This window comes from Pleurodeles waltl, chromosome 6 (genome assembly GCF_031143425.1).
Source record: "Pleurodeles waltl isolate 20211129_DDA chromosome 6, aPleWal1.hap1.20221129, whole genome shotgun sequence".
NCBI classification, from domain to species: Eukaryota; Metazoa; Chordata; class Amphibia; order Caudata; family Salamandridae; genus Pleurodeles; species Pleurodeles waltl.
In genome coordinates, this window is record NC_090445.1 from 1,174,528,517 (window position 1) to 1,174,554,457 (window position 25,941).

Sequence of the window (25,941 nt, forward strand, 5' to 3'; positions counted from 1 at the left end):
CGCCCCTCCTTATCTATAATTTTGTGCGTCCTCTGGAAGGGCACCCGAGGACGAACCCATATTAATACACCTCTTGCAAAGGCTGAATAAGTTGTCGCATATATTTGGCCATGCCATCTCTTCGAGAGGGCCCTGACCTCCTGTTCTAAGAGGTGTGTTTCCTGTATTATGGCTATATGGATTCCTCTTCTCTTAAGCTGATTCTAAACCTTATACCTTTTACATATGCTGTTCAGGCCTCTGACATTCCAGGTAATAATTTTGTAAGTCAAGGATGAATCCATAATGTATGGGTGTGGAAAGTCATGCTTTGCTTACCCCCCCATGGCAGCGTGGGGCTTATCCTCAGAAATGTACTCATCCTGGTTTTAAATACTGCAAATGTCACTGTGCTGGGAGCAAACAATCTGCAACACATATAACTAAAACCCCAATACCCCAACTCCCTCTCCCCAGGACCGGTACCTGCAACTATCCCTGTCCAAACTGTTAAAGCAATAACTAACATTAAGTAGGTAGGACGACACATCAAAGACCAAGAGTCAGCATCCCTGCGTGCCATCGGGGCCCAATCAGACTGAGTCATGTTCCATCAGTATTGTTACGCAGCTGCCCCTGGATCTGTCACGGGTTATTATGTTATGCAGTCAGGAGGAAGATCTCTAGACCCTGGATTCCCGTAGCGAGCCTCTCTGAGTTAACCTTAATCCTCTACCTCTGAGGACCCACGTACCGCTTGCAAAACATCTGTCACTGTTCAGTAAAATAAGCTGCTATTGTCCGTCTGCATAGCTACTCTCCAAGATCATCAACACCCATGTACACAGAACTCAAATAAGATCCTCCGAGGATCTCGGGGTTACTTTAGGCATACTAACGGATGTTTCTTGAGATGAAACTGATGCGCTACCAAAATTGGAGTCATGATCGGAGAGGGCCCCGGAGGATTGAATCGAAGCAGGATTTCCCCCACTCATAACTGCTGCAACGTCTACTGCGTCTCGCATTTCCTGCAGTGCCTGGTGATGCGGGGGCGCCACATTTGTTCCTCGCCTGCTGGACCGGTTGCGCCACCTGCTGGTTGTTCGGGTCGTTCCCCGCGCAAGCAGTCCCATACCATCTGGGGTGAGGTGAAAAAGTGGGTCTTATTGCAGTATGATACTCTCAGCTTAGCCGGGAAGAGCATAGCATATTGAATTCCACGGTCACTGAGTTTTCTTTTGGAATCCTTGAAAGAGGCTCTTTGTTTTTGCGTTTCCCCGGTGAAGTCTGGGAAGATAATTATCTGTTGGTTTCCCAGCGTTATTTCTCTCTTCAGTCTTGCTTGTGCTAGGATATAATCTCTGTCTTTAAAATGGAGCAGTTTGGCAACAACTGGGCAAGGTCTTGCCCCCGGAGAGGAGGTCTAGCCGGCACTCTGTGGGCCCTTTCAATGGCGAAGAATGGGGACAAACCCTCGGGAGCCACTTCTCTTATCCATTCCTCCTGGAAAGTCTCCATACTCGCCGCTCCTTGTTCCACATTTTCAGGAAGACCCACCAGTCGGATATTTCTCCTGCGAGCATGATTTTCGGCATCCTCCACTCTTGTTTCCAGTGATTTTACTCAGGAGGTAAGCTTTGTCAGGTCTGCGGAGAGGGCTTTTTGGTCTGGGGCCAGTTGTTCCAGGGTTCTTTCATTGGAGACCACTCTATCCGTTAGCCTGCGATGGTCGTCCCTCAGCAGGGAGAGATCCACCGTCAGAGTGTCTATTTTGTGTGCAAGGGCCTCTCAGGAGTCTTGGATTGCCTGGAGTATAGTGTCCAGCGTGGTCTCAGGGGTTGCTATACTGCCGCTTACCCCAGTGTTAGTAGCCTGCCCAGGTGGTATAGCAGCACTAACACCCACCAAGTCCTGGCCCTCTCTCCTTTTTGTTTTGCCCATTGTGACAGATGCTATCTCCCCCTCCCTTTTGGGACGAAGCGCCGCCAATTACCGCAGGTTGTTAAAGCTTTATTAGTCCAGGGGACAAGCCGCCCAACACCAGTCACTGCCCGCTCGATCCTCCAGCAATTGTGGGGGTATCAGCCCATATGGATCAAATCTCCCCTGTTTAGTCCCGGGGCCCCGGTCTCAGGGGTGATGCAGCTTTATAGCTCTGCAGAATTATGTGGCTGTGCCTCACTTTGCCACAACTCTCAGGACAGAATCACTGCTGCCCGTTTTACCACTCTCTTCTGGGCCCATGAGAGCTGGGCCATCTGTGTCTCATGCGGCGCTCCGCAGCAATTAACTATGTGCTGAAGGGCAATCTCAGCGCAATGGGGTCGCAGTCACACCCCCCAACCACTTGTTACTGAGGGGGGGCTGGAGGGGCACAGATGGAGACTCCAGCCACTTCGTTTGATCCGTGGGGGCCGGTGTACGGCAACGGAGTGAGTCTCCCGCTCCGGTAAACTCAAGCGCAGCCCCCATTCACCCCAACACCATCCGTCAATAATTCACAGGAGTACTCGGATGGGAATACGGTCGCTCCCATGGTTCCCGGTTGCAAGATCTCTTAGACAATGGTGCATCCGGCTCGCACGTAATTCTGTTATGTGCTCCCTTGCACAGCGCGGTCAAAGCAGCCTCTTCCGTTCTCGACCCACGGCGGCCATCTTGTCTAGTCTCGGCTCCGGGTCTAAAGACTCTGTGCAGCCCGCAGTGCCTTCCCCATTTCTGAAAAGTGCGGGTGTCAGCACCCCCGTCGCTCAGGGTCCCCCGACACCGCTCAGATGCGCTCTTGAGCCGCCAAATCAACAGGATTTTAAGGGCCTACCGACGGCTGCCAGGAGCTCCGCTCTAGGCGTGCGGCTTCATCGGCCGCAGGCCACGCCCCCGTCTTGGGCTTACCTGAGGGTTGACTTACATGTAGTAAAAGGGAAGGTTTGGCCCTGGCAAGTGGGTGCACTTGACAGGTCGAACTGGCAGCTCCAAACTGCCCACACAGACACTTCAGTGGCAGGTCTGAGACACGTTTACAGGGGTACTCATGTGGGTGGCACAGTCAGTGCTTCTGGCCCACTAGTAGCATTTGATATACAGGCCCTAGGCTCCTAGACAGAGAGCATATGCACTTTAGCACTGGCTAGCAGTGGTGAAGTGCCCAGAGTCCTAAAACCAACAAAAACAGGTAAAAAAAGATGGGAGGAAGGAAATAAAAAGTTTGGGGATGATCCTGCAAAAAGGACCAGGTCCAACAATGCCTCTCTCAAAGCATTCATCTATTCACACTACACAGAGTCTATTGGACTACAATAAAGTTGTCAAGTCTGGGATATCGAATGAAGAAGACCTGCTTAAGTATTGTGTTGAGATGGGTGATGATCTGCACATGTTTTCACAGTGTACAACTATCCAGCTCTTCAGGCAAGAAGTGGGTAAGGCTCTATCCGAGATATTGGGTTACAGAAATAGAGGTAAGCCTTGCACTGGTGATTTCTGGTATCTTAGAGGGTAAAGGGACTATTGTAAAGTTACTTAGGAAACACAAATAATTTCCATTTTTTAAAATTTTGCTGGAAAGAAGGAAGATATGCATTAAATGGGTACCGTCTACACCTCTGGGGGTCACTAAATGGGTAATTTCAGCTCAACATCCACCAAGTGGGAGCTATTGGAGAGTTGGTGCTTGGAATGGAATTTGTGAAGGAAGAACACGCAGAGGAGTGACCCCGGTGTCTAATGGTTATGACCTAAAACCAATACATGAGGAATGACAGGGCCATCACAGTCATCCGACAAATGATGGATGAGATCTTGACCAGGTGGAGACATAGAGGCTGCAGAATGAGACATGCAGCCTTATGCGGTCCGGAGGCTTTGAGCTTAAAATCACTGCATATGCGGATGATGTTGCTATCTTCTCCTTCAATCCTTCAGCCGTTCTGGACCAAGTAGATGAGACTGAAAGATTTGGAACCTTTTCTGGTTATAACCTCAATATAGCTAAAACCCAAGCGCTTCTTAGTTTTAAGCCGGATGTTCCAATAGCAGGGGTCAGACCAATAGCAGCCTATCTCAGAGTTCAGTTGAGTACCCAGGTTGATACAATTGTTAAATTGAACTATGAACCCTTATTACTTTCAGTCATCCATAAGCTAAAATTTTGGAACAGGCTTGCGATTAGCATCGTCAACTGCTGCAATATCATTAAAATGAATGTCTTGACTACATTTTTGTACCTATTTCGGGCAGTTCCCCTTCGGGTTCCAAATTCATTTTTAAGAGTTTGTAAGGTGCCATAGGTGGTTTCCTTTGGGACTATAGATGTGCTATCTGCCTTTTAAAATTTTCTTATGGGCAGGGTGGGTTACTACTACCTGATTTTAAGTTGTATTTTTTGGTGGCATTTGCCGGTTGCTTATGCAATCTGCTAACACAGCGCAACTCAGCCCCCTTAGTTTTTGGTTATCGGCTTGCATTAGGGTCTGATTATGGGCTGTATCTGTGCAGACGTTCGAATCGCAATTACTTCAAACATGTTAGGTTCCAATTAATTTGGGATATTATTAGTATATGGCAAGCTATATGTGTAAAACGTTCCTTGTTTTCAATCCATGTGGACATCCCTTTGTGGTTTAATCCAGCTATGATGAGCCACTTTTCTTGCGCTCCCCTACCGGCACCTAACTATACCATGGTTGTGCTATATTTATAAAACGGCGCACCATGGCATTAATTAGCTCAACAGCGTCCTTTTTTTGACAGTATTGTGGCTCTTTCCTACACTAGCATCAACATTTTTAATGCTAGTGCAGCAAAGATCAAGGAGGCCCATAGGTTACTACGGAGTGTCATTTTAACGTCTGTTCTGAGCAGGCGTTACAAATGGCGGCAAAAATGGCGTTGTAAAATCTTTTACATTTCACTGCACCATTTTTGCGGGCTTCCTAGTGCTTGCCTGCATTATGCTTGGCACAGGCATAATCTTACGTAAGGGGTTACAAAGGGGCACAATGCATGCCTTACGCCACTTTGTAAATATGGTGCGGCAGAAAAGCCACTGTAGGGCAGCCTTAACATCAAAACAAATGTGCTAAGGTGGAGCTAGGGGCTCTTAAATGTGCCCCTAAGTGCCCTAAGTATAGCTGTGTGCAATCGATATCCTACATATGTTTGCTATTTGTCCCACTCTGCAGGAATTCTGGGTAGGGGTGACCCTGTCTGTGTTTTGAACTAGTTTACTCTCAAAGAGATCCTTCTGGGATAGAGGTTGGACTCTGAACTAGGCCTTAGGTGGTTGTTGCCTATTGCAATAGTCACGGCCAGCCTCTGTATTGCCAGGACATGGGTGTCCCCGTACGCCATGGATTCTGTATAGCTATCTGTTTTGTTAACAACTTTACCATAGAAGATAAGGTTGATTCATTAGAAAGCCTAATTGTGGAATTAGGGTGATCCACTCTCTCGAGTGGAGAAACCTTATTTTCAGAGAGCTAGCTCGACTCCAGTTGGCCAAGTAAAGAAGTATTTTTCATTTCATTGCTGCAGTCTCACTCTCCACCAGGTTGCTTGAATGCTGGCCCAGAGGTGGAGGGGGAAATACAGTGGACCATGAGACCACTTCAGGGACAGATGAAATAAAACTGGAGCAGTTTAAGAGAGGAAGAAGGCTTCAATAAGGATGAAATAGAATTCTACACAACTACAAAGAATCACCTTCTAAGTTACGACTTTTCCCCAGTACCGGGTAATAATCAGTCATATTGCATTTTTAGTAATGGGCTCAGCAACACTAAGGGGCAGATTTATGAAAAGTGGCACTGCACTCGGTGCACCCCTTAGTGCCCCCATAACACCATCATGTGTTCCCCATATTTTAAATATGATGCACCATGGTGATAGTTAGGGAACTAGTGTCAGAATTTTTTATTGTAGTTCGGAACTTTGCAGGATTAGCGTAAAATAATTTGGCACTGATCTTGCAAAGCACCCAGTGGCCTGCTGAAACCAATGGGAGCCTCCTTTTAACACCTGCTCTGAGCAGGCGTTAAAAATCCTGGAAACGGTGACGCAAAGAAATCTGTTAGATTTCTTTGCTCCATTTTTACGTCCTCCCTGGCGCAGGAATAATGTAGCAGAAAGGGTTACAAGTGGTGCCTGCATTGTGCCACTTTGTAAGTATGGTGCTGCATTTTTGGCTTTCTAATGCCACATTATGGTAACAAAAATGATGCTAATGTGGCGTTGGAATGGCGCTAGGCCATCTTAAATCTAGGCTTTAGGGTCTCCCTAGCCTGTATCTTGAGCATGTGGGTTTAGTGTGGAATTATTTGCGTTTACACATTGTCTTTATACTCTAGTCTGAACTGAGTATGGGACATTAAGTGACAGTAAATACTATAAATGACATACATAAAATATTTAATATGTAAATCAAATTACTGTACACAGAATCACTCGTATAATGGAGTCAACGGTCACATATACCCTCAGATGTGTCCACATAATCAAAATGTGATTGAAATGACAAAGTAAACAAAAACTCATGTCCAGACAGCTGAAATAGTTCGAAGAGTGTTCCTTGACAAATCCAGTGGACTGCCATTTATTAGTGCTGGTAGATTTGGTAAGCTACAATGCAGTACCGCACTTACCTTAAATGGAAAATAAGTCTGAAAGGGTCGGAGGAGCTGTACTATCTATGAAACCGTTAAATTCCCATGCAGTATTTAATTGATGTTGCCACGTCCAGGCCAAGGGAAAGAGCAGAGCAGGGAGAAATCGACGGAAATTGCCCAAAGCTAGTCCTTTGTAATGATGATGGCTGTAGTCATCAGTAGGATTTCAATCACTCCTTCACAGTGTATCATCCGCGAGTACTCAAAGCGAAATCGAAGTAGGGATCTCAATGAGGTACAGTGTTCATTGCCTACAACAGCACCTCCGCACTGGTGAAGAATGAAACTGAAGGTCTCACGCGTGACAAAGGGACTGGGTACACCATGCCTTTAAGAACACTGCAAGAGGTGCCAGCTAGCTGGTTAAACGCCTCGACCCGCAGTCGTGTGTGATAGTTAATAAAGAGGAATATACTTTTCAGTGTCCCAAGATAACCCACGGGTTACAGGCATCACAAGGCCACCGGATATGATGCAATAGAGTACGCAGATCTCATTACTGATATACCCCATAAGTCACAATACCGAATACATTTGAGGTCATCGCAAACAATGGCACTATGATTACCCTAGTATGTCCCAGGATATATGTATACTAAAGGTGCCATGTGAATGCCACTTATTGTACACGGTATATAGAACTGAAAGGCTTGGCTCCGCTTTAACTCTCTCACCTGGTTAAAATGGTGAATCGGGGTGTTAATGTGACTCGCGCTTCTCGACTAACAACCGTCTCCAGCTCCAGTAACTTCCTCGAGGCACTCTGCGAAGTAGGTGAGCTATGCCACCAACCACTGTGTCCCGGGAACTCAGAGGCAGTCTGGGAACAGCCTGGGGCCACTGATGCAGGCCTCGAGTGGCCTCAGTGGTGACTGCAAGCCACACTGGACGCCACCTGATGTATGGTACCCACATACTTCCTCTGCTGCCTACCACCATTTCCTGCTGATATGACTGCTACCAGAGAAAGCAGGTGGTAGCTTCAGGGGAGCGTTTGGGATATTACACCCCCCTTATAAATATATTTTCTGATAAATGGTTGGGTACAAGTGGTTTCAGATCGGTATGGTGAGGTGGCTGTAGTTTTGTCCAGAGGTTTTTACATATGCACAGACAAAAATGCACAATTTCCCTCCCTGTTTTGAAAGTCTTCAACATTTTTGCATATTTTTTTAATAAAATCTTGTGTTTTCTCTTCCATTCCGCATTTCTATGTCTTTCCACTGCCCCTTAAGCCCCTCTCGGGCGCCCTCCTTGTTGTGCAATGTATTTTAACATTATATGCCAGCATGGTTGTTGGAACATTTTATGCTCACATCCCCCCAATCTTACTGACCAAGCTAGTCCTATGCCCCTGCCCTCCAGAACATCCACTATTGGTTAATCAAGAGCCCAAGCTTATTCACTTTCAGAGGCGTGTGTGCTGAAGAGTGGCCCAATGCCTAGTAGGAGAAACAACGAACTGGGTCACAAAACAGGGCTGGACACCAAAACAAAAGTGGCCTTTATCAGCGAATCTGAGAGCTACAAAAAAAGGCCCGATTTACAAATAGAGCCAGTTTTGAACTTGTAAATGCAAGCTGTATAGTTGATTTGCAAAGTATGGGAGACTGCTGCCTTCGTGCTTACTGTATGCAACATTTGTGGTAATATCGAGGAAATTAACAGCAAACAGGAGCCCAGCAGAATGTCAACAGGCCCACAATTCAGTCAAATTATGGGCCTGCGATCTCACCTGTTAGAACATCCCTTTGAGCACTGCCAGATTGCCCTACCAGCCAGTGTGACCCTGAGTGTGGGCAGCATCAGTGCAGGCCCGGGGCTAGAGAAAACACAGCATGAGCAGGTCCAGCTGCTTCCGTGGCAAAAAAAAATGTTAAATGATTGAAAACCTTCCTCTTATCTTGAATAATTGGTGTAGTATCTTGCATGTAATCCTCTTTTGCCTGAAAGCTTTGAATCAGTGATACATTAATGTGGGGCCAGAGGGCTGCATGCCTCCCTCCTGACCTTTACATGAGGTCCTCTGGTCAACAGCAGCACTGGACTGAATACTAACCAAAAAGATCTTAAATAAATGGGCAAGTATTTATGTAAAGGTTGAGGATAAAACAAAGAAAGTAGCTGGGCTGGGGGGAGCACTTTCATTTTTAAAGACATCTTGCAGCAAAAATGTAAAAATGTGATAAAGTCTCTTCAAAATTCCAAAAAGCGTATATCATTAACATGCGGAACCGTTTCAACTTAGTACATCAAATCAGTACATTGAGAATTATTTTTTAAATTTGCTAGTTTTCAAACATGAATTTAGAAACATTCATTCTTCCCTTCACCCTGCAATGCCAATGGTGAAATAAAAGGCAAGTCAGTTCTGATGTGCATTCTTTGGGTGATCTGTGTTCCTAACATACATGAACAACATTATAGTTTATTAAATACAACACAGGAGACGTTTTTGTATATTGGACATTCTGAAGTTATGCATTTCAAGGTCCTCTTATATGTGACAATGAAGCAAAAGGAGGAAAAGTGAAATAAAACAATTGTGTAGGATCACACAATTTGGTTAAGTGGAAAGCTGGGATTAATCCCACGTTTTCTGGTTTCATATTGTGCAATTAAGCCCATAGATGCATATGCTTCACTTCCCCTACATCTACCTTACTGCCAAACCCTAACCACCAAACCCCTGACTTCCTCCCTGCTGGCACCAATGCGGCCCTCGGTCACATCACAGACCAAGCTTTTTGTCCCCTGGGAAATTCTTTGTTACACCCACTCCTTTTTTATTCTTGGCAAGTTGTCTAACTATGCTAGGTATCAGTGGAATTCTTTAAAAAAGGAAGGTGCAGTGATGTTTGCTCAATATATAATTTTTACAATTTTTGATCATGGTAGCCTGTGCTTTCCTTTATTCCCCCCCGCCCCCTGTATGTTTGCCATGTGCTCCACGTTTTCTCAGCTTTGAGTTGCATTCCTGTGCTGTTACAATATACTTCATCTACTGCCACAGTTACATGCATCTCGTGATGCTGCTTTTTATATCCCGAGCCAGTAGCACACCCAGTGTGTCCTGGGCCCTAGTGCAAGGAAGGAAATGCCACCCGTGGCTATTTTGGAAGAAAATGGTCCCCCTGGCAGCTATTTGAATTATTCGGGGTTTGGTGGGTCCCTTTTGGCCTCTGGGTTCGGCTCCTACTGCACCAATCACGTGTGGAAGTCACACCCCTGTTCCAAGGCCTTTCTGACTTCCTGTTCTTGGTAATCAGAGATCTTACTACCAGACAAATCATGAATAAAAGGGAAGAATACTGAAGAGTCACATCTAACAATTCCCTGCAAGCACCCAACAGTATTTTTGCAGAATATTTTATTGCTGATTTGATTATAACTGGTGAACAATGCTAAAAAGTCTAATGGTAAAATGTTGACTAGGATGGAGGCGAGAGAGTGAAACAATTATAAACATTATATACCTGCATAAAAAGGCTAATCAATTCAATGGACCTTCATACTGTGACCTAATCTATTTGTCTAGTTATCTACCCTAAAACACAGTAGTCCAATGAACCTTATTTCTATTCTCCGACATCTGCCTGCACAGACTACAGGATGCAGCTTTCGAGGTGCTTCTGTGCTGCAGTTCTTCACTAAATGATATCAACATGAAAAACTAGGAGAGACATTAGCAATTCTAATAATTTGTCCAGGCAAATCAACAAAAATAAGTGACGTGTGTATTTAATTGATTTTTAAAGAACTAGCTTGAGGCAAGAGACAGTTCTTAGCGCAGTAAGCATAATCTGTAACAAGCTATTGTATATCCATATCCCAACGAATCAGTACGTTAGGGGTACTCATATCTAGAAATTAGAGGGATGCACTCAAACTGCACCTAGTGGGGCTTTCCTCTCTGTAGGGTGGAGGGAAGTAGAAGTCTCTATGGTGTTATGGCAGGAAGGGAATGCCTCCTTGAAAAGGCATTTTTTCTTTTTTTCTTGAAGCAACCAGGTTTGCTTGCTTTATAAGATTTGGATGAAATCCGTTCTAGACCATGCACCCATCACCTGAATCAGTCTGACTTCATATGCTAGGTGTCTCATATCTGGTTGATCATGTATGATTAGCTAGACCTCAGGGAAAAGGTGGGAGTATGTTACAATAAGACCGTATGTAAGTATTTTAGTCCTTGGCCCACCCATGCTTTGAAAAAGAAGCAGAGAATTTTGAACTTTCTTCTTTGCTCCACCAAAAGCTAATAAATGGCACTGAGCACAGCCCATATTTTTAGAATTGCTTTGTTTGGGGCTCTGGCATAGACAATTTGATAGGAGTCAAGTCTCAACTTAATCCTTGCTCGCAATAATTCACTGTGTGTGGTGGTGGGAGCAACAAGAGGATCCTCCTCAACAAAACGAGGTAGAAGTTTGTATCTTTAATTGCTAATGCATTTTCATGGGGAAAGGATACATTTGTGTAGATGTCAGAGACGCTTTACTGTTTCAGATGGGTTTGGAATTGATTCTAATTCCTCTGGCCACCCTCAACTGATGGTTCTCAAACTCAGAGGATTCTGGGGTTTGTGCCATTTAGGTACAGGTAGCTATCATTCATTCAAGAATATATTTTATTTTAGACACTTGTTTATGCAATTGTAGTGGTGTATATGAACCTGAGTTTCCGCCCACTGTCCTAGCAGGAAACAGCCTACAGCAATTTCTGGCAGCAATGCTGTAGCGCACAAGGTGCACCAGCACCCTCGGAATGTTCACTGTCTGCAAAGCAGATGGTGCTGGCCAGGGGCCAGGGGACCCCTGCACTACCCATTCTAAGTGCATGGGCAGTGCAGGGGCCCCCTGCACCAGTTCTCTGCCAGCCTTTTCGTGACGATGGTACGACCATGAAACCGCTGGTGGAGAAAGGGGTCATAATCCCCAGCGCTGCCCTGGTGGATTAGGACTGCCGCCACCTCCAGACAACCAGGATAGTTGATCCTGCCGGATCTGGTGGTTTCCAGGTGGCCCGACTGCCAGGATTGTGATGAGGTGCTCAGTGGCCCGATCACGATCCGCAAGTCTGGCAGTCTAGTGACTGCAAGACTCATAATGAGGCCCTTTGTCCCTTTCTAGCTCGGTGTGGACGGCACTGTGCTAGTCCTATGCTTAAAAACTTTGCTAGAAAAACAGACATTTGAGGAGAGCCAATCTAGAGTATCAGTGATGTTGCATGGTGTTTCTTACTGGAGCAGCTCTCCACCTAAACTTGGGAACTACCTAGAGTGCTATCTTCTTTTTTGCATAATTTATGTGTCACGCTAACCCTGAAAGTGTTTTGTTTTGACTTATACTGGGTGCACCCTTGTGTTTGGACAAAGCTATACCTTTATGATGAGCTATAACAATAGCGAAACATGCCAGGGGTTGCATTTGCTCATTCCAGGTTGACTTGGATGGTATTATACCACTCCAAAGATGTAAATCTGTGCCTGGAGTGGTGAAAGGCTTTTGCCATTTTACAGATCAGAAAGGAAAGGAAGGCACTGTGCCAATCCCATGATTGAAGATTTTGCTATACAAATGGCAAAAGACTGTCCTTTTCTTGGAATGCTTTTTGGATATATATATATATATATATATATATATATATATATATATATATATATATATATATATATATATATAATATACTGCGAGTAGGTAGTTATAGTTAGAACCATGTTGCCATTAAAAAACTATTTTTTGGCCTGCATATATCTTCGGTGCCGTTTGATGAATCTTCACGTCATTTTCCCAAAAAAAGTGTTCCAGTGAATCTTGTTGTACATGGGACGTTTCAGGGTGATCCATCAAGTGGGGGACTAGAAAAGGAGGGGGGGTTAAAAAAAACGTGTGTTTCCCATTATAATTCCCATAGAGATTTTAGACACGACTACAGCCTGAACCGAAAGAATGATACCCAATTTAGCAGAAAGGTAGCTCTTGGGCGAGAAAAAGGGTGTTTTGTTATTTGGTGTAAATCCATTCAGTACGTTTTCAAATATTAGAAGAAAACGAAATATAGATATCTAGAGGTGTGAAGGGTTTGCGAATAATAATAAGCTCGTGCAGGGAAATGCAGAGCTCTGATTGGCTGCCAGCACTTCAACCAGGAAGTGTTGGCAGCCATCTTGGCACTCGGCTTTAGCCGACTCCCACAAAAAAAGATTTTAAAAAAGTGGCAGGGTAGGGTCACCTTGACCTCTTAACTCTGGCGCCGGGGACCCCACCCCCAGGCAACAAGGCATTTTTTTTATGTTTGCCTCTTACTTCTCCTGCACTTATTTTTAAGAAGTCCCCGGGGAGACCAGGTATGTGGACATTTTGAAATAAAGGAGGGGGCACATGGGGCCCGCTTCCTAGTGCAGTTTGATGCCACAGGGACTGCCACCTCCCCGGGGTGTCAATCAAATGTAATGTGGGGAGCCAGGAGGCCCCCCCAGCCTGAGGTCTGCCATCTCCCCGGGGCTCTAACCAAAGGTAATGCGTGCGGGGGCTCGGTCCCTCGCTGCCCCGGGCACTGCCACTGGGGCCCGAGGCTCTAATCAAATGTAATGCGGGGGCGCCTGGCCCTCCTGGACCCACAGGGACCATCACCTTCACAAGGCTTCATCTAAATACAATTGGGGGGTGCCTGGTCCCCCCACAGCCCTGGGTACCACCACCTCCCCGAAGCTGGAGTAAAATCAAACCAAATCAAATCAAATCAGATAATTTCTTAAGCGCACTACTCATCCGTTAGGATCTCAAGGCGTTGTGGGGGGGTGCCGGTTACTGCTCAAAAAGTCATGTTTTAAGGTGCTTTCTGAAGGTTAGGAGGCCTGGGTCTTGCGTAGGTTGGTGGGGAGGGAGTTCCAGGTCTTGGCGGTGAGGTGGGAGCCAGTGGAGGGATCTGAGATGGGTGGATATGTGTTTGTGGCGAGGGAGGTTGAGGATGAGACGTGCGGCTGCGTTCTGAATTTGCTGGAGTTTTCTTTAAAGCTTGGCTGTGGTCCCTGCATAGAGGGCGTTGCCGTAGTACAGTCTGCTGCTGATGAGGGTGTGGGTGACTGTTCTTCTTGTTTTTAAAGGAATCCATTTGAAAGTCTTGCGTAGCATGCAAAGGGTGTTGAAGCAGGATGATGAAATGGCATTGATTTGCTGGGTCATGGAGAGAGATGAGTCTAGAACGATGCCAAGGTTGCGTGCGTGGGTGGTGGGTGTTGGGGGTGGTCCGAAGGTGGTGGGCCACCAGGGGTCGTTCCATGCTGTCTTGTTGGGGCCGAAGATGATGATCTTTGCTAAAAGAATGAAGGAGGTCAGTTGCAGACTGAGATCCCAGGGCCACCACCTCTCTGGGGCTATTTTACATTGGAGGGGGGCCAATGGCCTGTCTCGAGGAGCCATAGATGGCTGTAGGTACTGCCACCCTCTAGGGCCGGCTCCTGCTATGTCCCAGGGTGCCCACCCCCAGGACATAGCTTTTTGCTCTGACTTGGCTGGAGCTCAGAGCAAACACTTCACTTTCTGCAAGTAAAAGCTGTCACAAAGCTCTCACTTGCAGAAAGTGACATTTTCATTTGTTTCCATGCAAAGAAATATGTGTGCAGGGAAACAGATGAAAGCATTGCTCCCGCAAGCAGGGATCTGCTATTTAGAGCAGTTCCCTGCTTGTGGGAGCATGCGGACTCCCGCAGGATGTGGGGAGCTGGCTAGGAGTGCGGGGGCCTTGAGGATCCCCCCGCAGTCCTGTCACTCTCTCTTTCCCTTCCATCCCATAATGAGATGGAAGAGAGAGAGAGTGATTATCATTGCAATGGTATCTCCATACAATGACCTCACAGAGTCAAACTAGCAAGATTTTTGGTACAGATTTTATAGTTACATTTGGATGCAGAGCAGAAGAGAGTAATTTCTGGGTTTATGGTGAATGACTCATGCTCTCATTCAGTAGGCTGAAGGTTCAAATCCTTCTATTTCTTGGCAGTGTGTTTGTTTATTCGCCAGTGTTTTGACTGCTAAACCTTCCTAGTGATGGAACATTCACGTTTCTTTCCTATCACATGTGTGGGCTTAATATCATAGGTACGTCTGGAAGGAGGAGGGGAAGGAGTCACTTGTGGTGTAATGGTTAAGGTCACAGACCATCACACTGAAAGTTGAGGGTTCTACTCCAGGTGCATCTTTGGTCTTTTTCCTTCTTTATTTTATTTTAAACTTCAAAAGTTAAAGGTTCATACTGAAAGGTGATCTCACTTGTTTTAAATGACAAATACACGTTTCTTTCCAATTTGTCCTAAAATATCTCATTCTATGTATATCATTCATCAAAACCTAAAAACCTTCTCTCCCTCGCTCTCTCTCAACTTCTCTCTGGCAATCTCTTTCTCTTAATTTCTCTCGCCCTAAGAGCAGGCGTTAAAAAGAGGCTCCCATTGAATACAATGGGCATCTGGGTGCTTTGCAGGATTAGCATCATAATTTGTGACGCTAGTCCTGCAAAGCACTGGACTAGCATCACAAATTATAAAGATAGTCACCCTAACTACCGCCATGGTGTACCGAATTATAAATACGCGCTACTACGGTGGTGTTTGGGGGGTGCTAAGGGGCACGAGAAAAGTGGCACTGCACTCAGTGCAGCACCACTTTTCATAAATATGCCCCTTAGTGTTTTGCCCCAGGGAGGTGGTGGTCTCCAGGGCTGCGGGCCCGTGTGCCCCCCTGCATCCATTTCATACTTAGTCCCAGGTAGGTGGCAGACCCCGGGGCTGTGGGGTAGGCCGTATGGGCCTCCCCCATTAGCAATGACTGTTTTGCTCCGGAGAGATGGTTGTCCACGGGCCTAATACAAGCTCTAGGAGGGGGGCCCCAAGCACTCCTCTCCTTTTTAAGCCCCCAGTGCCCCTGGGACCTGGCTCACCTGGGGCCGAAATAAAGGAAAAGACCGCACTTTTAAAAAAAATGTTTTTTAGCCCTGGCAGGGTCTCTTGGGGACCCCCTCACCAAGGCTAGGGGCACAGAGTGCCCTACCCCTGGCCTGTTTTCCTTTTTTTTTTTAGCTTTGTTTGTGGACTCAGCTGAAGCTGAGTGCCAAGATGGCTGCCAACACTTCCTTGTTGAGGTGTTGACAGTCAATCAGATATCAGCAACAGGGTCAGTTGGATCCATGGAGGATCCGCGTCCTTAGATATCTATATTTTGTAACCTTTAATATCTCCAAAAATACTGAAAGGATTTACACCAAATCACAAAAAGCACAATCTACGGAACAGGCCAAAGTTGGTGTAATTCCTTTCAGTGGGTTGGGCTGTAGGCGTATTAAAGACCCTAAGGAATAATTTATGAGGACAATGCATTTTAGGACCCCACCTTTTTCTCGGTCCCCGCTTGATGAAGCACCCTGAAACTTTCAAGACAGCAGCTGAATCAATTAAATTGTAAGTTTTGAGAATTTGAGATTTGTCAATCAACACCAAAGTTATTGGCAAAACTAAAAACACTCTTCATATGGAAACTGAGTCCTAACTATAACTACCTACTGGCGACCGCCAGTAATTTATATATCTTATAAAGCACAACATGCAGGCAAAGTGAGCAATGGAGCACTGATCTTTTATAGATAACTTAACAGGCCAATATAGTCTTTGATCCCAAAATCACACACAGAGACAGTAGAAGGGCAGAGTGCAATGTAGGAACCCCTTTCTTTGATTCCAGATATTTTATCAGTTGATCAAATTACATGTGCCCTACTAAAGTCCACTGCAAGATATTACTACAACCTAGTTTCTGCCTTCCTGTGAAGGGTCAACCAGACATCAAAGTGTCCCAATTTTACTAATCATCCTAAAACCTTAAGAAGTGCTGGGACTATTGTCCCAGGATTGTGCTGAAGACACTGTAATAACCAGCTACTTTATTTTCACAGGCATTTGATTTGAAGTTTGAGATTTTGCTAGTTCTCTTTGCAGTATCACTAGAGACCCAGTAAACTGCTTATACACTAATACATTAAAACTTAAAACCAGAAGCGGGTTATTTAGCATCCAATTCCCAGAACATTGCTTTGATATTTTCGCCTGCCTTTGCTCTCTCATTAATACACAGATGTTCACCTCTACACTTGTTTTACCCACCACACCTTCCTCAGCTCGACAAACAGTTATGTCGCTGAAGGCTCCAAGTTATGAACAACACTTTCATAATTCTAATATCATCATTTAGGAAGATGGCTAGATAGCCTTCTAAAGGAGATGCTATCAAAAGACTCTCAAAAGGTTGTACCCATTCAGAGTTTGTCATTAGTTATGGCAATGAATTTAAATCTTTTTATATTCATTCACATTTACTCCTCAACTACTGGCCTGGTATTGGCTCCTACCAGTGCTTAATTTGTAAATAAAAAGGTGCCAGTGCTCAAAGCTCTTCTCTTAAACATGCTGCTGCTGCAATTAAAAGTGTGAGCAGATAATACTGAGGCAGCGTAATCCTAAAGCCATCCCAGGACTCTTTAATGCATATTCAGCCACTCCCTGCCCCTTCAGCTCACTCTTGCAGCTTCCTGCTTTTCCCCTTTCTGACGCTTTTTCGTTTTTCTCTTCCTCCATTTTTCCCACGTGTCTTTTGCTCGCAGTAAATGCTTGAGACAGAAAACTAAGCTCCGGCCCTCAGAAATAAGTGCCAGTGCTCCACACCGGAAACAACCAGCACAAACTAAGCACTGGTTCCTACCAATTCTTGGAATATATACTCCACCATGATTCAAAAACTGAATGAACATACTGCTGTACATTAACAGGAATTATACTTTAATACACACTGAATTGTTACACTCAACAACCCCTCAACGAGTACGGTGTCCAACAATCATTTCCCTTTCAGGATTCACCTCTGGTGTCAAACTGTCCCTCACTCCGGGTCAGAAAAGCCAACCTCCCAATGGTACCCCTTACAATTCCCTCCTACTACGTAGGAGCAAAGTTGGTTGATGAATTTCACACAATCTGATGTAAATGATGACACGTTTCTCATGTCGTATTTGTCCGTTCCTCTGACATCCTTATCATCATCTTAATGCTGTGTGTTCCTCCGCCAGCTAAGCTCTCTGCTTTAGCATCTTATTTGGAATAAAATGTACAACTTTTTCTCTGATGAAACTTATTCCATTCCACCTCATGTTGCCCATATGAAATCCTTAAATTGTAAAACTGCAATTATTTAAGTATTAAAGCCATTCATTGCACATTACTAGTGATCACTACACATGACAAGCTCTGTATTTAATGAAAATTAATTTGAAGTGTGCGGTCATTATTCTCTTGGGGTTAGTGACTCCAAGCTGTATGTGTTTGGCACACATCAAACGACAAGATTGAACCTCATTCCATGATTACAGCATCTTTACATACAGTTCAGCTCTAGTCTCATACATTTGCTGTAGGTGCCTCTTCATAATATTTGTGCTGTGCTAAAGACAGCTTCTCTCCGAGGTCTGAATATTGTCCATTTGAATTGCATCTCAATATATTTCATAGATTGTGTCTTTAAGTGCATAGTACTGAACAATCACTGGGGACTGCGACCTGTATAATCAAAGCTATATTCATAATTACATTTTAGATGTGTGTTAAGCATTGATCAGTGTTTTAAAAATCCCTAAAAGCGATTCTTAATTCACTTGTAGTCCAAAGAGCGAGATCATACATTAATACATATATCAGACAATTAACGTATTTGCCAAAATAAAGCTCTTAAAATGTATTCAGAAATCAGCCTCTTATGTTCAGCTGTAAACAATTTAAAGGATTAGAAACAGAATAGTAGATGAGGGAGGGGAATTTACGAAAACCTGGCGCATGGTTTAGATCACAAACCTGACTGCAACCAGGAGCAAATTCTTATATGAAAATGTACTTTCCAAAAGAAATACTAATTTGCGTTGCAAAGTTGCTTAAAAGAATTTGCCTACATTGTACCAAAGTGGCGTTTAATGGTTGGTACCTGGGAATTCCCATTAAACCACTCATGGGATTTGACTAAAGGATCTATCTACTAAACATATAGACAGGAGGGTGAAAGAGGTGGTGGCCACAAGGGACTCCAACTCCTAGGACTCAACGGGCCGGGGAAAGGAGGCCCGGGCAATGCCCCAGCTGTGCCTCATTAATGCTATAAGGCACCTCTAACAGTCCCACCGTGCGAGGGTGAAAAGAGCCGCAGCAGTAGCCACAATGGACTCCAAGTCCCTGGGCTCATCGGGCTGGGCAGAGGAGGCCCGCGCAATGGCACGTCTGTGCCTCAGCACTATAAAGCCCCACAGTAGTCTCGCCTTGTGGGGATGAAAGCAGCAGCAGTAGCAGCCACAAGATACTCCAAGTTCCAGGACTCATTGGGCCTGGCAGAGGAGGTCCACGCTGCACCCCAGCTATTCCTTATAAGCGCTATAAAGCACAAGTACAGCCAAGTGGGATGCGCAGGGGCTATGCCAGGGTGAAGCACAGGCCAAGTGCAGGCCCGTCCTGCACCCATCAGTGCCAGAAAGAGGCATGGCAATGCCATCCCCCTTGGCCTTTTTGTTTTTTGCCTGGACTCCTTTTTGGTTTTTACTTGGACACTGTTTGGCCATCGCTTGCTACGACAAGAGAAGACCACTGTAAGGAAATGCCTCCTTGGCATGGTTACCCCCTGACGTTTTTCCTTTGCTGATGCCAAGTTATGATTTGAAAGTGTGCTGAGGCCTGCTAACCAGGCCCCAGCACCAGTGTTCTTTCCCTAAAACTGTACCTTTGTCTCCACAATTGGCACACCCTGGCATCCAGGTAAGTCCCTTGTAGCTGGTACCCCTGGTACCAAAGGCCCTGATGCCAGGAAAGGTCTCTAAGGGCTGCAGCACGTCTTATGCCACCCTAGGGACCCCTCACTCAGCACAGACACCCTGCTTGCCAGCTTGTGTGTGCTGGTGGGGAGAACTACCCTGCATCTAAAGGACCAAGAAGCTCCCGAGAACAGCGGCCCTGTTCAAGAAACTGCAACTCTTTGCAACAAAGAAGCAACTTTTAAAGACCACACGTTTCCCGCCGGAAGCGTGAGACTTTCCACTCTGCACCCGACGCCCCCGGCTCGACCTGCGGAAAACTAACTCTACAGGAGGACTCCCCGGCGACTGCGAGCCCGTAAGTAGCCAGAGTTGACCCCCCTGAGCCGCCACAGCGATGCCTGCAGAAGGAACCCAGAGGCTCCCCCTGACCGCGACTGCCTGCTTCAAGGAACCAGACGCCTGGTAAAGACACTGCACCCGCAGCCCCCAGGGCCTGAAGGAACTGAACTCCAGTGCAGGAGCGACCCCCAGGTGGCCCTCTTCCTAGCCCAGGTGGTGGCTACTCCGAGTTGCCCCCCCTTTGCCTGCCTGCATCGCTGAAGAGACCCCTGGGTCTCCCATTGAATCCTATTGCAAACCCGACACCTGTTTGCACTCTGCACCCGGCCATCCCTGTGCCGCTGAGGGTGTGCTTTCTGTGCCTGCTTGTGTCCCTCCCGGTGCTCTACAAAACCCCCCTGGTCTGCCCTCCGAAGTCACGGGTACTTACCTGCTGGCAGACTGGAACCGGGGCACCCCTATTTCCATTGAAGCCTATGCGTTTTGGGCACCACTTTGTCCTCTGCAACTGACCGGCCCTGAGCTGCTGGTGTGGTAACTTTGGGGTTGCCTTGAACCTCCAACGGTGGGCTACCTTGGACCCAACTTTGAACCCTGTAAGTGCTTTACTTACCTGTGAACCTAACATATACTTACCTCCCCCAGGAACTCTTGATGTTTGGTATCCATTTTTAAAATAGCTTATTGCCATTTTTGCCAAAACTGTACATGGTATTGTGATGATTCAAAGTTCCTAAGATACCTGGGTGAAATACCTTTCATTTAAAGTATTGTTTGTAAATCTTGAACCTGTGGTTCTTAAAATAAACTAAGAAAATATATTTTTCAATAGAAAAACTTATTGGCCTGGAATTGTCTTTGAGTGTGTGTTCCTCATTTATTGCCTGTGTGTGTACAACAAATGCTTAACACTACCCTCTGATAAGCATACTGCTCGACCACACTACCACAAAATAGAGCATTAGAATGATCTCTTTTTGCCACTATCTTACCTCTAAGGGGAACCCTTGGACTCTGTGCACACTATTTCTTACTTTGAAATAGTATATACTGAGCCAACTTCCTACAACCACCTTACACCTTTATTTCTCCACACCCTCAAGTACTGTGAAAGTTTATTCTAAAGAACAGTGTGTTATCGTCTCTGAAGTTTGTACTGTGCGTTTGCATACTTTTGCTAAGAAACCAAGGAGAATTTGTTGTGGCTTTGATTTTTACGCAACATGCTTGTGCCGCTTTCTGACAAGGCTCACCGGTCATTGGAACAGTTGCAGGCAGGTAAGTCCTCAGCGCATTGTGCCTTCTCTAACTGAGCACCTAAATACCGGCTGAAGCGTGGAAATGTAAAATATCGGTTCCAACTATTCCCAGCTTCCCATCTTCATGCCTAGATGGATTAATTAAACACACAATGGGGGCCTTGAATAAAGAAACTGAGCACGTGGAACATCGTCTCTCGGGCTCTTTAAAGGGCAGGTGTGGGGACTGGTCCCATACCACCCAGGGTTTGAGGCTTTTCCCTGCTTGGCACAGGTTCAAGGACTGAACTCAACACCAGCCGCCCCCCGCTATTGATAACTCTCCTCCTGCTGAGCCTGAATTGAAACATTTTCATCATAGTGGGTCTGGTAAATGTCTGAAAACCTTGCTTTAGCATTGGAGTTAAATGATCAGCAGTTAGCAATCAAAACCCGCTAGTTTTATCTGTGTTACGAAAAGCCGACTGCTCTGTAGTCCTCACCAAGATTTCACATATTGCTCCCATTAGGCCAAACGGAGTTCGCATAAGATGGTTGGGAATTGATTCACATGCATGATGCAGAGGCTTCTGTCTCAAGTGCCAAATGACTTTGACATATGTTTAGCGCCTGTTGTGGATAATGACATCGTCTCAGCCTTTGAGCTGATTACAGCAGTCCTTAATTTCCTTTTGGGTCATCCGATAAATACAGGGTTGTCTGCTAGACAGGTTGGTTCAATCATGCATGTACTCATGCTTCAAAACAATTGAGGGCTGCTCTACATCATGTCTCAAGACGTCATGTTTCTGTTAAACGTCTAAGGAAGCAGTATAATGATGCCCTAGCAGCCAGGAAAATGGAGCTAAAGGAAAAGGTATGGCTTCATTTGGTGCCGGCTGCCGAAACTAAAGATAAAACTCGGTTCTGTAGAATTGTAAATACCCCTTTCTTGAAGAACGATTTTGGTCCTGTTCTAACATTATTTGTTCCCTTACAGGCTTGGGTTGACCACTTTGAAAGGACTTTTTACCCTGCATCCATCTGTGGGCCAAGGTCCCCATCACTAGCCTTAGATAACCTGGTCTAGCGTTCCATCTCTATGAGCACCCTACCCTTGGTATTTACGTTAGTTGAAATCTTGGCTGCAATGCATAAGTGTGCTAAAGGGAAAGCCTGCAGACCCGATAGGGTTCCAGTTGATACCTTCATAGGCATCAGAGAGATGTGGATCCCAATACTTACTCGAGTTTTCAACACGGCAGTAAGGGATTTTATTCCCTCTTCTTGGGCTAAGTCTATTATTGTGCCTATAAACAGCAAAGGCAATGAAGAAGACCCAAAGTGCTATCATCCCATTTCCCTCCTGGATTCATCCGCGAAACTCCTGGGTCTGATTATTCTAAGGAGACTGGAGAATTGGGAAACCAACAATTCCATTCTGTCAGAGGCCTATAATGGATTCAGGAAGGGACTTGGGACGGTGAAGCAATGCCTACATCCTGAACTTTTGATTGGGAAAAATACAAGAGCTAAGCCAGTATCACTTTATCTGTGTTCTGTAGATCTCATTAGTGTGCTTGATTTAGTGGATCATTCTATACTGTGGCATATCCTGCTTTCTTATGGTGCCCCATGAATATTGCCTGCCTTCTTGCACAGCTTTATGAGCCACTCTGGGCCAGAGTTTGATTTGGTCCCAAAGGCAAACTGTCTCCTTTTAGAACTATGCAAAAAAAAACAATAGTTTGGGATGCCGCCCAAGCGATTGCCAGTGGCTCTGATTAATTCAAGCATTCCATCCATCACCTTTTTGTTTTTTAAATTGCCGCACTAAGTGCACAGACTATGCCCAGATGTGGGCTGCCACCTTGTTTTTCCATTTAGAATTAGGCAGTATGTGCAAAAGGGGTGAGTTCTGGCCCTCCTTTTCCATTTTCTCTATAAATGGGGTTGACAATACTTTAAATCCCTGCATGCTGATGCGCCAATTGTTGCCGGTCGCTCAGTACCCGTAGTCCTCTATGCTATTCCTTTTGTCAAGTACTGCTGTCTGGTTGCAGAGATTAATGGATTCCTTTGCTGACTTAATGGATTCCAGGAAATTAAAGATTAAGAAATCCAGACATTTTCCCCTTTTCCGGGAAGGGCTCTTGGGTTGATCATATCCGGAATACCTGGCTTAAGATGAAAAGAGTCTATGAGGGGGTGTTTAAATTTTCTAGTAGTCTTGGCAGTCATCCCATCAAAGAAATGCTTCCCATCTATAAAACAAAGGCATTATCTGTTGCAACCTATGGCAAGGTTGTGTAGGACCACATGCACAGTAGCTCTTTACAGGCTGAGGAAAATGCCTTTTTAAATAGTTTGCTATTGCACTAGGAAGTAGGGTTGAGCCATCTGGAAGTCATTCTGTCATCCAAATCCATTTCCTTGTGGCGCACTATATGAGCCCAACCTTAGACTGAACTTACAAAGGCAATTATAACTTGATCACATTCTTAATATCCCATGGCTGTTTTCATCAACAATACTCTTAGGACCGTGTTTGGCTTTCCTGTGTTTTCAAGACCCGGCTAAGATCCTAATGCTTGAGAAATCGGGAATGAAGATTACCTTGCTTGATGCTAGGGCAAGGAAGGGTGCCTCCGCCGAAGAGATGAAACAAACAAAGGTGACACCTACCTAGCCTGGGTTACAAATTGACTACTGTTGAGCACTGTACACCATCTTGTCTTTTTCCCTAATATCAACAAACGGGATACAGTGACAATTCTGCGCCTGTGTGACGGAATTTCCACAGTATACTCTGCATTTTATGCTCTTGTGACAGTTTTATTTAAACTTAAAATAGAACATTTTAACACCTATTTTTTTGCACATTATATCAGGGACCCCAAAGCTGATATGCGCCTTTTGTACACTATGGATTCCCCTACCATTTGATTTTTAATGTTGCATCCTTCATTCGTAAAGCAATTTGTGTCAGAAAGAGAATTTCCTTATAATATTTGTGCCTGGAGTGCTCATTTTAACTCGTCTTTTAATGTATTGTGTTTTGATGTGCTTTTTTGACCTTTTCCAATAGTGCCGAAATAAAGATCTTTTGACTTTGATAATAGACAGGACTTTGGGCCAAAATATATATACATCCTCTTCTTTTATCAAAATGTTTCAAACTTAGCAAGGTCTCCACTTTACAGAACACATACAAAATGGAAAAAATATTAAACTGTGTCGCAGCATAGGTTATGTATTTAAAGGGTATTCTTCAGGCATACTATCAATGTTTGAACTCTCTCTTTCTATCTCTCTCCCTCTCTCTTTCTCTCTCTGTCTCACACACACACGCACATTTTCCTGCCGAATTATGATGTCTCCTCTGCACATACAAGCATAAATCAACAACAGAAACTAAAATCATACAATGATCTGGAAACAAAAGCAGCCAGGCAGCGGTCTGAGACAGATTAAACAGTCAAATGAGACTTTTGTGTAGTAAGGTAAGTGTTTTATAGTTAGGGAAAGAGGAAGAAGTAAAATGCTATTAAATATTAATGGGCTAGCATGTTTGCCTTTTCTTGGCATAAATTCTTAATGGGGAAGAGGAACAAAAAGGCTATGTTACTCATTTACCAACACAAACTGCAGTCCCAGTTAGACTACAATCCTCTCTGTTTGTTTAGATGAGTTTGATCCGAACCTGTCTGATGCTTTTTTCTTTACGTAATGATGATGTCGTTTTTTTTCCAGATTTCTATGACATATGCGACATGATGGACTGTCAGGGAGCATGCTTGGATGCCACGGACTGCACATGCGGGGCCGGTACGATGCTGGGCCCAGATGGCCAAACCTGTCTTGGTAAGTAGGACAAGAAGTGGGCTGGGAAGGAATAATTTCCCTCACGCTGAAGGATGTTTCGTTTTGCAACTCTTTACTGTTGAACTTGTGGCTTTATATTGATATTGCTAAGTTTATAAAGCTTGCGACTGCCAGTGGCATCTTGGCGCTGAATGTCTACCATACTAATTGACGTGATCTGTACTGAGGACCAGCTAAACCACTCATCATGAACAGGAGAACAGCTAGGTTTTGAGATGTGTTTAAAGGTCAGAAGATTAGTCTGGCTTCTCAAGTGTTCTGGTAAACTGTTCCACAAATGGGCTGTAACGTGGATCAAGCTTCTACCACCCCAGTTGGATCTCCTAAACTTCAGAACATTGATTGTTCTAGAGGCTGAGAATCATATTGTCCTTCGGGCTGATACCAATTGAGATGTCTCTTTAGGTAGTCTGGAACAGCACCATAAAGTAATTTGTGAGCAAGGCAAAGCGGTTTTAATTTGATTCTTTCCTTCAATGGTGACCAGTGGAGCTCTTTTAGCGTTCATGATACAGATTAAAATTTAGGAATCTTCGCTAATAGTCTAGCAGCAGTGTTCTGGAGGCATTGAAGTTTTTTCATTGAACGCTGGTGAATGCCAAGATATAAGGCAGTATAATAATCCATTCTTGATAGTACTTGATAGTACAAGTGACGTCACCAATGTTTTCTGTAATTCCAGAAGGATGTACGGAATCATCTTCCTAATTTTGCACAGCAGGAAAAAACAGGATTAGGTAAATTTGTTGACCTGGGAATTAAAAGATAAATTGTGGTAGAAAATGATACCCAGATTTTTAGCTGTAGATAACGGTAAGAGAGGAGTCCCCAGACTTTGCGGCCACCAAGATTGATTCCAGGATGGCGGAAGTCTACCCAAAGAAAATAACTTTTTCTGAGTTCAACAAGAGACTATTTCTGTTCATCAATTGGACAATAGCCCCCATGCCACTGTTAAAGCAAGAAGACGTATCTTGGAACTTGTCTTGAATGGATACAAT

The 25,941-nt window shown here is 44.9% G+C and overlaps 1 protein-coding gene across 1 annotated transcript in view; it reads left to right on the forward strand.

Moving 5' to 3' along the window:
* The window catches only part of OIT3 (oncoprotein induced transcript 3), a 501,420-nt gene that overhangs the window by 138,824 nt on the left and 336,655 nt on the right, over nt 1-25,941 (forward strand). The window contains exon 3 of the mRNA XM_069242490.1: nt 24,809-24,919. Within this exon, the coding sequence (XP_069098591.1) occupies nt 24,809-24,919 (111 nt within the window). The remainder of the gene's footprint in view (nt 1-24,808; nt 24,920-25,941) is intronic.